This window comes from Squalius cephalus (assembly GCF_949319135.1).
Source record: "Squalius cephalus genome assembly, chromosome: 10".
NCBI classification, from domain to species: domain Eukaryota; kingdom Metazoa; phylum Chordata; class Actinopteri; order Cypriniformes; family Leuciscidae; genus Squalius; species Squalius cephalus.
Genome location: NC_137131.1, coordinates 12,030,587 through 12,043,483, shown reverse-complemented (window position 1 = coordinate 12,043,483; position 12,897 = coordinate 12,030,587). Strand labels below are relative to the sequence as shown.

General features: G+C 39.1%; 2 protein-coding genes across 4 annotated transcripts in view; one reads left to right on the top strand and one right to left on the bottom strand.

Moving 5' to 3' along the window:
- Nucleotides 1–3,018, bottom strand: part of plcxd1.1 (phosphatidylinositol-specific phospholipase C, X domain containing 1, tandem duplicate 1) — a 102,201-nt gene extending 99,183 nt beyond the window's left edge. The window contains exon 1 of one of the 3 annotated variants that reach the window (XM_079883473.1): nucleotides 2,990–3,018. The gene's annotated coding sequence lies outside the window, so the exon portion shown is untranslated. Of the gene's footprint in view, nucleotides 1–2,403; nucleotides 2,428–2,989 lie in introns of those variants that run through there. The other 2 variants (XM_079883474.1, XM_079883475.1) reach the window with 2 other exon arrangements.
- Nucleotides 133–12,897, top strand: part of cyfip1 (cytoplasmic FMR1 interacting protein 1) — a 43,364-nt gene continuing 30,599 nt past the window's right edge. Inside the window, exons 1-6 of the mRNA XM_079883465.1 lie at nucleotides 133–366; nucleotides 10,733–10,853; nucleotides 11,124–11,213; nucleotides 12,169–12,246; nucleotides 12,335–12,436; nucleotides 12,518–12,699. Coding sequence (XP_079739591.1) covers nucleotides 10,737–10,853; nucleotides 11,124–11,213; nucleotides 12,169–12,246; nucleotides 12,335–12,436; nucleotides 12,518–12,699 — 569 coding nt within the window. The 5' untranslated portion in view covers nucleotides 133–366; nucleotides 10,733–10,736. The remainder of the gene's footprint in view (nucleotides 367–10,732; nucleotides 10,854–11,123; nucleotides 11,214–12,168; nucleotides 12,247–12,334; nucleotides 12,437–12,517; nucleotides 12,700–12,897) is intronic.

Here is a 12,897-nt window from a genome sequence, read left to right as displayed (position 1 = left end):
CATTTCACATTTGAGGTCACGTGATAAACCAACATTTCACATTTTTTAACGCCTACTTCTGCGCTCACGGACAGTTATATTCCTGAACGCCCTCTGCCGGCAGTGTGCAGAACTGCGGCGCTGGAGTTTCCTGTTGAATTTCCCTGTAGAGCGCAACAGGAACTTCCAGCCTGAGCTGCGCCTGCGACAACACTCACCGCGAGCAGGATTCCTCCGCAAACTCCCTCAACCACTCCAAAACACCGCCGAAAACGCTCTTACAAGTTCACTTCATCCTCTCGGCCGCCTCAGAACTGGAAATCACAACGGAAAATGCATGAATGAATAATCGAAGCGGATAGTTTGTCCTGGAAATCTCACGTAAGGGTGGGTAGAACAGAGCTTTGCCTTACTTTCATTCTGGGTGTTGTCTTTTTTCAAACGCTTTCTCTGTAGTTTATTACTCAGTCAAATAGTCAGCGTTCGCGTACTTTTGTTCTAATATATGTTTATGTTTCATTATGGGCAAGACAGAATGAAAAGGTATTGTCGGGTTGAATTCCTTTGAGTTGTTTGAAGTTTCACGTCGTGGATGAAGTGGGCCTGTTTGTTCACGCGACTGCGCGTTTGGAAACGCGAACGGCTTCAGTCGACGCGTCTAACCAGAACTATTAAAATACATGAAGTTGTCTGCACTGCAAACGCAAGAGAACGCTTCGTTGTTTATAATGAGTGCGTTATAGTTTACCTCTTAGTTTGGGTGAACATCCTTCTGTACAACTTTACTGAAACTGAGTAGCCTACTAGTGTTTCTGTTTGTTAAGGTATGGGAACAGCAAGTAATGTAATTATTTTGAGGTTTTTTTTGTTTGCTTGATATTTTTCCATGCTTGCCTGTCAGATACACCCAGTGATAAGAGCATATCTATCTATCTATCTATCTATGAATGCATATAGTTCATAGCATGGTCTGCAATGTGAAAATAATATAAAGTTGGTGGCGAAAAGTAAGGAAAAATGCCCCTGATAATAAATTCAAGGGGACAAATATTGTCCCTTAATAAAAAAAATCCTTTACTGTTCTACATATATTCATCATTATATGTTTTTTGTTGTTGTTCTTGACATTCTAAGATTAAGGTTTACAGAAACAGAAAGTCAATGAGAGATTTGTATTGGTTTGCATGCTGGTTAACCAAAATCCAATGAGAGCAGTCAATTTAAGTTGAATCACAGCACTGTCAGCTTTTAGTTTGTCTCCTAAACCCATGTCAGTTTGTTTCCTGGATGTAGATTAAGACTAGAGCTGGATTAAACCGCTCTGTCAGGGGTGGTTCTCTTTGAAAATCCCTTAAATCTAGAACTAGGCTTAGTCTGTGTCTGTAAACCAATTATGCGGTGTCAGTCCCCCTCTCCTTATCTTTAATCCAGTTCTTTTCTGGATTGAAAATGACTTCAAGACAGAAAAGAAAGGGAAACATGTCTTTATTGACTGGAGGTCAGTAGGACTGTTGAAAGTTCAGACATGCCGTTTATTCAACCCTTTCCAGATGCTGATAATGATGCTTTAGGAAGTTATTTGTTCCAGTTGGTTTTATGATTCAGCAGATTAGAACTGATTAAACCACCTTTTCACCATCTCTGACAAACAACAGATGAGATCATTCATTTCCAATGGAGAGATCTGTGCTGAGTATGTGAAAATCTTGAACTTCTTTGAGTGAAACTTTCAAATGAGTGTTAGGAAAGAATTACCAATATTTTTGCACTAAAATGTTAATCTTTAAATCCTGTTTCTGTAAAATGGGTGGTTATGAGTAATTGTGTCCGAAAAATTATTTTATAATTATTTACGTTGATTAGCCCTAGAAAACCTATGATTTTCTTTCAGAAAATTTGTGTGAATGTATATTCATTATTCATTCATTTTTCCTTGGTGAATAAGTGAAGGGCCGCATCACGACCAGTTTGAAAGTTCTGAAGGACAATCATACGTCAGAATGTCGGAGATAGTGGAAAAGTCATCTTTAGGCTTAAAAGATCCAGCCAAACACAATTGGTGGCAGGTAATCACAAGTTTAATTTGATGTATGCAAAAATGCTTTTTGCGTATTAAAGGAGAACTCCGGTCAATTTTAACATTGAGCTCATTTTTTTGTACATTTGGAGTGCTGTCAATACAGAGAACAACGACAAAAATCGGTGTTGCCTACACCGAGTTATTCTATTTTTAAAATTTGCACCCTGTTGACTTCAATAGGGCAAGTAGTAAGCCTGCTTTTTAGCCTCTTAACATCCTTTAAGTGTCATTACAAGTGCACAGAAAATGTGAGTGATTCCTTCCGAGTGAACACGGGTGGATCTGACTGCAGTAGATGTTAGAGATATTAATAAAAACGAAGTTAATTCAGCCAGCGCTCATACCTTTGTTTACATCCTGTTTTCGGTGGAAGGCCATAGTAATCGATTGTCGAGTTCACGCGCATAGGTTTAGTTACCAATGATCACGCGCGTGAACTCGACAATCGATTACTATGGCCTTCCACCGAAAACAGGATGTAAACAAAGGTATGAGCGCTGGCTGAATTAACTTCGTTTTTATTAATATCTCTAACATCTACTGCAGTCAGATCCACCCGTGTTCACTCGGAAGGAATCACTCACATTTTCTGTGCACTTGTAATGACACTTAAAGGATGTTAAGAGGCTAAAAAGCAGGCTTACTACTTGCCCTATTGAAGTCAACAGGGTGCAAATTTTAAAAATAGAATAACTCGGTGTAGGCAACACCGTTTTTTGTCGTTGTTCTCTGTATTGACAGCACTCCAAATGTACAAAAAAATGAGCTCAATGTTAAAATTGACCGGAGTTCTCCTTTAACATCCTTGATGTGTCATTACAAGTGCCCAGCCATGTGAGTGATTCCTTCAGAGTGAACACGGGTGAATCTGACTGCAGTAGATGTGAAAGATATGAATAAAAATGATGTTTATTCAGCCAGCGCAAATACCTGTATTTACTTCCTGTTTTCGGTCGAAGCCCACAGTAATCGATTGTCGAGTTCACACGCATAGGTTTAGTACGTACGATCATGCGCCCGAACTCGACAATCGACTACTGTGGGCTTCAACCGAAAACAGGATGTAAACACAGGTATTTGCGCTGGCTGAAATAACATCATTTTTATTAATATCTTGCACATCTACTGCAGTCAGATTCACCCGTGTTCACTCCGAAGGAATCACTCACATGACCTGTGCACTTGTAATGACACATCAAGGATGTTAAGAGGCTAAAAGCAGGTTTAAAACTTGCCCCATTGAAGTCAACAGGGTGCAAATTTTAAAAAGTGGATAACACGGTGTAGGCAACACCGATTTTTGTCGTTGTTCTCTGTACTGACAGCACTCCAAATTTACAAAAAAATGAGCTCAATGTTAAAATTGACCGGAGTTCTTTTTTAAAGCAAGACGTGATGTTTATCATCATATGACATTCAAAGTTAGTGTGCATTTCTCTAGTCTGCAAACTAAGTGTGAGAAAAGCAGAATGTGTCAAAGTTGTGTGTATTTTCAGTGAGAGCGCACACCAGTGTGTTGCATGTTGTGAAGTTTTTGTTCGGGTGCCAGTGCGTGCCAACAACCTCCGCTGCCACGAAAGGAAAATGTGTGTGTGAAGATGTGAAAAATTCAGAGAGGAAGACATCGTGAGCAGCAGGTGTTGAATCTGCACAGCATGTGTTGCAAAAAAACACTTTTTTTTTTCGTACTGCATGCTGCTGGAGTTATGTTCTCGCATGCATGGTCAGATATCCATCAACACAGGTGGAAATCTTCTCAGACTCGTTGTGCTAGAGAGCCGCTGTACTTTGTTTAATACTGACTTGGTGGATGTCCAGGAGTAAAAGCTCATGGCAGACGGCCAGACTTTGGGGTATATTGGGATGTCACACTGAAGATGGCAGTGTCAGTCTCCAGGAATGTTTGGTCTGGATGGTTTATTGTGGTTTTGATATTTTTTAGATATTCTGACTAGAGTTTTCATAGGTGTGTGTGACGTTAGAGAGTAGCTTAAATGTTTTTCTTGCATTTCAGATTGTGATTCGTGTACATGCTTAGAATCAGCGTCTTATCTCCACTGGCTGTAGGACTGGAGACCGTCCAACGTCAAGTGACGTTCAAGTTCAACGTCCAGTGTAGTTATTCTTGAATGGGCTTAGCAGTCTCCAATCTTGTTTTTTTGACAATCAGCATGAAGTCTGGTTTACTTTACAGCTTATTCTGAGCAAGAAGCTCCCTCCTGTCTGATCGGCATCAAAGCAATAAACCACAGCACCTCAGCAAAAGAAATCAGAAAAAGGGCTCTGGCGTTCCCTTTTGCCAGAAACTTCAACAACCATAATGCACTTTTGATTTTAGCGCCACCCCCCTGTCGAGCCTGTGGGCAGGAATACAAAAATGTGCAAGGTTGTTCTGTCTGCACATTAGGGGTGGGCTGGCGATATAGCAAACACAATTACACATAACACAATTTTTTCCCCCAGAAAATTCAAGATTTTTTTCATGTTGGTTTTGCTATTTGACTGAGCAGTACAGCCAAACTAATGGACCTATTTTAAAGAATGTAGGCTTACAAGGCAACACAATATAAAAGAAGAAATAATGATAGACCATTTAGGTGATTGACCTCATTACAAATACAATGTAGCCTAATATACAAATGAAATAAACTGCTTTATTTTTTCACAGTAGGTGTTTTTAGTACTACTGAAGCAAGAAATTAAATAGGCCTAAATGTAAAAATAAAACACTACATAGACTTCACTGTATAAATTATAAACACACTGACTCTTATTAAAGCTACTGAAGTTTGTTGTTTGATTAATGACAAGCGTTTATTAGGTGGGCATTAAAGGAGAACTCCGGTCAATTTTAACATTGAGCTCATTTTTTTGTACATTTGGAGTGCTGTCAATACAGAGAACAACGACAAAAATCGGTGTTGCCTACACCGAGTTATTCTATTTTTAAAATTTGCACCCTGTTGACTTCAATAGGGCAAGTACTAAACCTGCTTTTAGCCTCTTAACATCCTTGATGTGTCATTACAAGTGCACAGAAAATGTGAGTGATTCCTTCTGAGTGAACACGAGTGAGTCTGACTGCAGTAGATGTGAAAGATATGTATAAAAATGATGTTATTTAAGCCAGCGCAAATACCTTTGTTTACATCCTGTTTTTCGGTTGAAGTCCAAAGTAGTCGATTGCCGAGTTCACGCGCGTGATCATAGGTATTAAACCTATGCGTGTGAACTCTGCAATCGACTACTTTGGACTTCAACCGAAAAACAGGATGTAAACAAAGGTATTTGCGCTGGCTTAAATAACATCATTTTTATACACATCTTTCACATCTACTGCAGTCAGACTCACTCGTGTTCACTCAGAAGGAATCACTCACATGACCTGTGCACTTGTAATGACACATCAAGGATGTTAAGAGGCTAAAAGCAGGTTTAGTACTTGCCCCATTGAAGTCAACAGGGTGCAAATTTTAAAAATAGAATAACTCGGTGTAGGCAACACCGATTTTTGTCGTTGTTCTCTGTATTGACAGCACTCCAAATGTACAAAAAAATGAGCTCAATGTTAAAATTGACCGGAGTTCTCCTTTAAGGACAGCAGATTTATTAGGCTTTTATTATCTATATAAAGATCATTATACAGTGTTTTCCATACATTGTGCTGTTGCTTATAGAGTGATAACTTGTTCTTAATTTCCTTATTTATATTTGACAGTAGTCTTTTTTTTTTCCCCCTGAAAATAGCACCTACCGAACCGTACCAAAACCGTGACCCTTAATCTGTGATAAAAGCCGAACCGTGAGTAATTTGAACCGTTACACCTCTAATTCTAACAATACAAAGCTGATCCTTTAAGCAGACACAACTTCATTTTAAGAAGGACATCACTGAAAGTAGGCAGTTCAGCAAGATACTGTTCTTCAACATCAAACGGGAAGCTAAACAAATCGAGTTTTTGAATTTTTATTTATTGATTGTTGCTGGACCACTGGTTGGTTGTGCATGTTTTCGATTTAAAGAACCAGCTCCTAAAGGCTGATTTTTGCAGCCTAAAATGACTGATTTTGCGCCGGCTTAATATTTGCGGCATTTGTTGTGTAGTTTTCCAGTGCAAATACACCACAGTCAACATTTTTCTAACATTTTTAAGACTTTTCTGACCTCAAGAACCATTGGGTTTATTTGTTCATCTCTCAGTCATCATTGTAAGCCCATTGCATTGTGTTTTGCCCCCCACACTAAAAATTATAGAGCTTTCATCATAAAACTAAGCTTTTAAATATCGTCTTACTAAGACATATTACTGGGAAATATAGAGTGACAAATGATATTTACATGCATTTTATGTAAGTAGTCTGCTATACTGTTATAAAGATCTCATTGTCCATGATGAGTTTGTGCGATGACTTTAAAGGGATACTCCACTTTTTTTGGAAATAGGCGCATTTCACAACTCCCCCAGAGTTAAACAGTTGAGTTTTACCATTTTCGAATCCTTTCAGCCGAGTTTCTGATATTTAGAAGAATATCAGTAACCAGACACTTTCTGGTCTCATTGACTTCCATAGTATTTTTTTTTTCCTACTATGGAAGTCAATGAGACCAGAAACTGTCTGGTTACTGATATTCTTCTAAATATCAGAAACTCGGCTGAATGGATTCGAAAACTGTAAAACTCAACTGTTTAACTCTGGGGGAGTTGTAAAATGAGCCTATTTCCAAAAAAAGTGGAGTATCCCTTTAAAGTTTGTGAAACTTGCATCTGTATCATTACTGACTGATTAGGCCTATAATTTTGTAATCTAGAATCTGCCCATCCAAAAGACTAGATAGAGAATTAGAGACCAAATATTTTACCATGTTTTCTAATTTTCTCTGCTGCCATCCCCATTTATATGACTTTGCTTGATCATGACCTGGCCCATAGAAGAATATTCAGGCGTGCAGAACTTCAGGGACATGACACGGCTTGTAAAGCCTGTGGAATGATTGTGGTCTCTCTAAACAACATTGCACTGCTTTTAACTGCAGTGGTCTAATGGACCAAAACACATCATTCTCTGTGTCGGGGCCGCTTTGGCTTAATGATCTGGTTTAACTGCCAGTGAGTAAATAGAAAAGACAAGATTTCTGATTGCATGTCAGCATTTTTTTCTAAGATGTCATCTGAAAAAGAAGTTCAGGGAACTACTGCAGCATTAAAGAGGAACAATGTTCAGCTCACTCAAGACAACTTCCCTTTTTACCTCACAGCGATTAAAAAAAAAAAGGTTAATGATTAATATTGCATTAGGAATTTAATTGTGACCATTCAGGTCTACATTATATTTGAAGCAAGTGAACCTACTGTGAAAAGTGCTAGACTTCATCAGCAACTGTGTTTGACAGATATAACCCACAAATGTCCACAGTCTCTTACCCACTTCCTTTTTGAAGAAAGATATTGACTTGCATACTTAGCTATGCTAAGCTTAAAAAAATAAAAATAAAGAAACAGATAGACCTTTTTTTGAATATTTACAGGACAGTAGTTTGGTTGCGTCCTGCCTGGATTAGCCTAGCTGCTCATTTATAAATATTCATCATGTAGTGTTTAAATAATGGAGCTGCCAGAAGTGGGTGTGACATGCTGTAATGCCGCAGGAAATAATACCAGCTGCAGTACTGTACATTCCTAAACACAAACTCGGCTCATGAAAAGGGCGCAGTAATTGTGTGATGTCAGTTCTGAGTTACGTCACCTTTTTTTGTGCTGATCTCAGTTAATTGTCAAAGGTCAGATTGTTGAGATTTATATGTGTGAACTAAATATATATATATATATATACCTGAATGTCGGATTGGAAGCCCTTCTGCCGGCGCAGTTCTCACCACCTTTTGAACGCTTTTCCGATGTAAATTCGGGACTTCGCGCGTTCCTTCTCCTTTTCCTTCTTTGTTATTTGTTCATCGGAACTTCTTTGGTCGTGTGTCGGCCATATCAAAATTCTCAAGAATATACATTTTTAACGTTTGTCGTTGTCTAGGACATCTCTCCTCTAGCTAACATCCCTCTTCATGCTTCTCTCGCCTCCACTCCCCACACCCCCCATCATGTGCACGCGCACTAACCCCCCAACCCCCACCCCCTATCATTCTTGTCGGTTATTGGCTGGAACACTGTTTGTTATGTTTCGTGGTCCAGGCTGGGCCAGTTTGTTTTTCTTGCCGTTTGTGGAGCCTGGGCTGTCTACAGAGATTGCGTTTTTTACAGTGTGTTCAGGGGACAGGCAGCTAGTGATAGGGAGATGTTTGATGTATGTGACAAAAAATGTTTTGGCCTGAAAAACGTGGGACATCGCATGAGCACCTTTAACGTGGGCAGCAACAAAATACGCAGTGTTGCGGAATCGTTGTCATTTAGGACTAAGATTGCGTGGGTGTTTGGATCAAGATTGCGATCTTTTAACTATTAATCGTGCAGCTCTGGATCTGAATTTTACTTTGCATCATTAGATTTCATAGTTGATATTCAGTCTAACATCTGTGTTCAATCTCAGCTCCCATTTATTTTCCAAACTTTTCAAATTTCACAACTAGTGACTTAACTGAATTGCAAAAAGAATAATATCCTAACAGATTTCCAAAATTCCAGGCCTTCTGCCTAAAGTAGTCCTGTCCTGTTTACATTCTTCAGGAATGCAGTCTATGAGTGCTTACTTATTGTTGTCTATGCACACCACACAGTGCTAGAAGACTGTACAGTATTTTAACGTCAAAAGAAATGACACTATTTCAGCTTTAATGCAGTGTGGTTAACATTTTCGAGTACATTTGTTCAGTCAAAAGCACTCGGCACAGTTTGCAGATGCAGCTGTCAGTGTTGACCACAGCAGTGTGTGTCTGATAAACGTCACGGTTTCTCTAGAGACACACTGTTCTTCATGACAGACTGCATGGTCCCACTCGCTTCTACTCTCTTCCTCATCACATATCTCCTTCTGCTTTTTTTCCTCTTAGTTCCTCTCTTTTAACTCTCTGGAAGTGCTTTATGATCGGATACACAAGTGCCTTCCTATGTAAGTTTAGATGTGTGCTTGCTAGTGATGTCCAGAGGCACAGCTGAGCACACTAAGGATGTCTGCAGTATTTATCTGTTATCTAAGGGCTATAGTTGTTTACCTCTACAAGACCACAGTAGCCCTTCTTCATTTCCTCAGGCCTGCTTTGTGTTTCCTCTTTTGATGTCCTTTAGACTAATTGTCTTGTCAGCAACTGTTGTGCACTTTTGGCCATTACCAGTTTAAGTGACAAGCAAATTGTCTGTCCATGTTAAATGTGCTGCAAAACATGACATGCAATGATTGCAATCACAGCCAATCAGATGCTTGTTTAGTGTACAGGTTCTGGAGCAGCTTTTTCAGTGAGAGTTGGAAGTTTCTAGCAATTAAATCAATATCAGCAGCATGAATTTCCCTTTACAGGAGAGATTTATTTTATTGTGCCGGATTAGGACACGAACATGATTGCCCCATTAGGGGAAGAGAGGAAGTAGGAGGGCACTTTCACTCTGACAGTCGACGCTGTGAGGTGTGAAAAAGTTGCCCAGTTGTAACCATAACAAAAATTTTTTTGAGAGTTTTGTGGTCTTATATTTTCCTGTCAACTGTTAGAACTCTTGCTTGCCCTGTTGCTATGGTTTCCAAACATTTCCATTATTTATGTTAATGCTTGCTATCTGTGATATCAAAACCATACAGCGTGACAGGAGTGTTTTGTACAGCCTTCTGGAGCAGAACAATGTGGGATTAAAATTTTAGTTTTGTTATTTCATGGTCTTAAAGAATTTACTAATCTTACTTATTAATGTGAATACTATTAGTTGTAAAATGTTGCAAATAGTAACAATGAGTGTACACTACTGTTAAAATGTTTTTGAAAAGTCTATTATACTCACTAAGATTTATTATTTATATATAACATTATTTGATCACAAATACAGTGAAAACAGTAATATTGGGAAATATTATTACAATTTAAAAAAATATATATTTTAAGCAAGATTTTTCATTCTTGTCATGGCAGAGCTGAATTTTTAGCATCATTACTCCAGCCTTCTGTGTCACATGATCCTTCAGAAATCATTCTAATATGCTCAGCTGTTGCACAATAAACTATTCTTCTTATCAATGTTCAAAGCAGTTGTTCTGCTATACATTTTATTAATTTATTACATTTCTTTTTTTCAGAATGAATAAAGTTGAAATGCATAGCATTTATTTGAAATGGAAATCTTTTTTTGTAAAAATATAGCCTACAATGTCAGTTTTGATCAATGCAATGCATCCTTGCTGAATAAAATACATTTCTGACTCATCTTTGTAATGACAGTGTATTTAGTCTAGACTTATTCTTACAGTATGTAACTATAAGTGCTTCCAAGTTCCAACCGAGTGTTGTCCAGTTGTCATCTCAGCTTTAGAATGTCAAGAAAAACAGAGTCATGCAGTTGATATTGTTCTGATTCATCGCTTTTGAAGTGGAAGGTCAAGTCAAGCGTGTGACATTCTGAGATAGGCATTCAGTATTCCTGTCAAATGATCTGTTGTATACCGCACATTTTGACAAATATGGACAAATATAATGTAGCCAGTGTTCTTGTCTCATATGTGTTTCATGTTTCGTTTTAGAGTGATGGCGTCCACAGTGACTCTGGAAGATGCTCTGTCCAATGTGGACCTGCTGGAGGAGCTGCCGCTACCAGATCAGCAGCCCTGCATCGAGCCTCTGCCCTCGTCCCTCATTTACCAGGTAACAACTGACCCCACAGCAGCCCTTAATCTAGACTGCAAAAAAGATAGATGACGCGTCTCTACTTCCTTCTACTGTAGAAAGATTAAGCCAAAATATCCCAGAAACGGTTGTTGCTTTGATCGAAATGCTTTGGCTTCACTTTTCAGGATATGTGCGACACACTTGATCTAGATCTTCAGTATATTTTGGAATATATAAACCCAAATGACCTTCACATGTTCAAAACGGTGCTTGCATAACCACACTGCTGCTTTTTGCCACCCTCAGCCCAACTTCAACACCAACTTTGAGGACCGCAATGCCTTCGTGACAGGCATCGCCCGTTACATCGAGCAGGCCACCGTCCACTCCAACATGGTAAGATCCTCTCAGCATTTTCACACAAATAGCTTGGCTTCTTCGACTCCACTTTCATGAGTTGCCCTTCTTTAATTTATTAAACCTCGACTCCATCACAGCTCTGTAAAGCTAACCTCGGCTGTCAGAACCAGTCTATCAAGCCGGCTCTCTGGAAGCCCTGCTAAAGGAGTCTGTCAGGGACTTGAAATGATTCAAGAGGGCCCATTTGAGTATCTCATTGTCCGCGCTCACCGTGCTCATTTGAGGAGCCCGGCCAAGCGAAGTAGGCTGCTCTGAATGGTTTTTGTATTGAATGTGAACTGCTGTGTGCTCTATTAGTGAGAGGTAATAGCTGTCGGGGACTGTTTGGCATCAGTGAGGAATTGATGTGTGTGTGTGGAAGTAGTTTGGTCTCACACACACACACACACACACACACACACACACACACACACACACACACACACACACACACACACACACACACACACACACACACACACACACACAGAGAGAGTGAATGATTGTTTTGTTACTCCTAGCACAGATTTTCTAAGTTGTTAAGATCTTAAGATTAAGTGGGTTAATCTGTTCTTTGGGAATATATTCAACATGAGATAAAGGTTTATTGTAGAATCTGTTTTTGAAGCATGTACACATTGGTCTTCAAAATTCTGAGATCACTAGTCCAGAAATTCTTTTTATTTAGCATTATTAATATTAGTATTAGTAGTATTTAATAGAAAATCTTATTATTATTTATAAATTCAATTATTTTCATCACAATTTCAGTTTAATTCAAAATTGACAAAACGTCAACCAAATGTCTGATATTTAAGATTCTAGATTATTTCTAGATTAGTCTCCCCCCCCCCCCCCTTCATTTAATTCATAACTTGTTTCAGATTTATCTAACTGCATTCAGTTACTCGAGTGTATTTTAATTTTGTAATGATATTTTGCTGTGTTGCAGAATGAGATGTTGGAGGAAGGACAGGAGTATGCTGTGATGCTGTATACATGGAGAAGCTGTTCAAGAGCTATCCCTCAGGTAATTAGTAATGCCCAAAGCCTCTCAAAAAACCACCAACACAGAATGGTAGTCTTGATTTGACCCTCTCCATCTGTCCCTCTCTCAGGTGAAGTGTAATGAACAGCCTAACAGAGTGGAGATCTATGAGAAGACCGTGGAGGTGCTCGAGCCTGAAGTCACCAAACTAATGAACTTCATGTACTTTCAGGTAACGCTTAATGCTATTTTCTGAATTTGAGTACAGGATGTTGTAAGATACACTAATGCTTCGCTCTCATTTCACTCTCAGAGGACAGCGATAGATCGCTTCTGTGGGGAAGTGCGACGTCTTTGTCACGCTGAGCGGAGGAAGGACTTTGTGTCTGAAGCCTATCTGCTCACGCTGGGGAAGTTCATCAACATGTTTGCGGTGCTGGATGAACTTAAGAACATGAAGTGCAGTGTCAAAAATGATCACTCCGCCTACAAGAGGTAACTTTCTGTGAGCCTCAGTTCTGCGTATGGCCTCGTCATTAATACATGTGGCCTCTAGATGGCAGTCATGCTACATCTTCTATCCAGTTGTTATCACTGATCCATACATGCTTTTTTGGTCCTTCATTTGCATTAAACAGACATTTCAAACTGAGAAAAAGTTTACACATACACACTACTGTTCAAGAGTTTAGG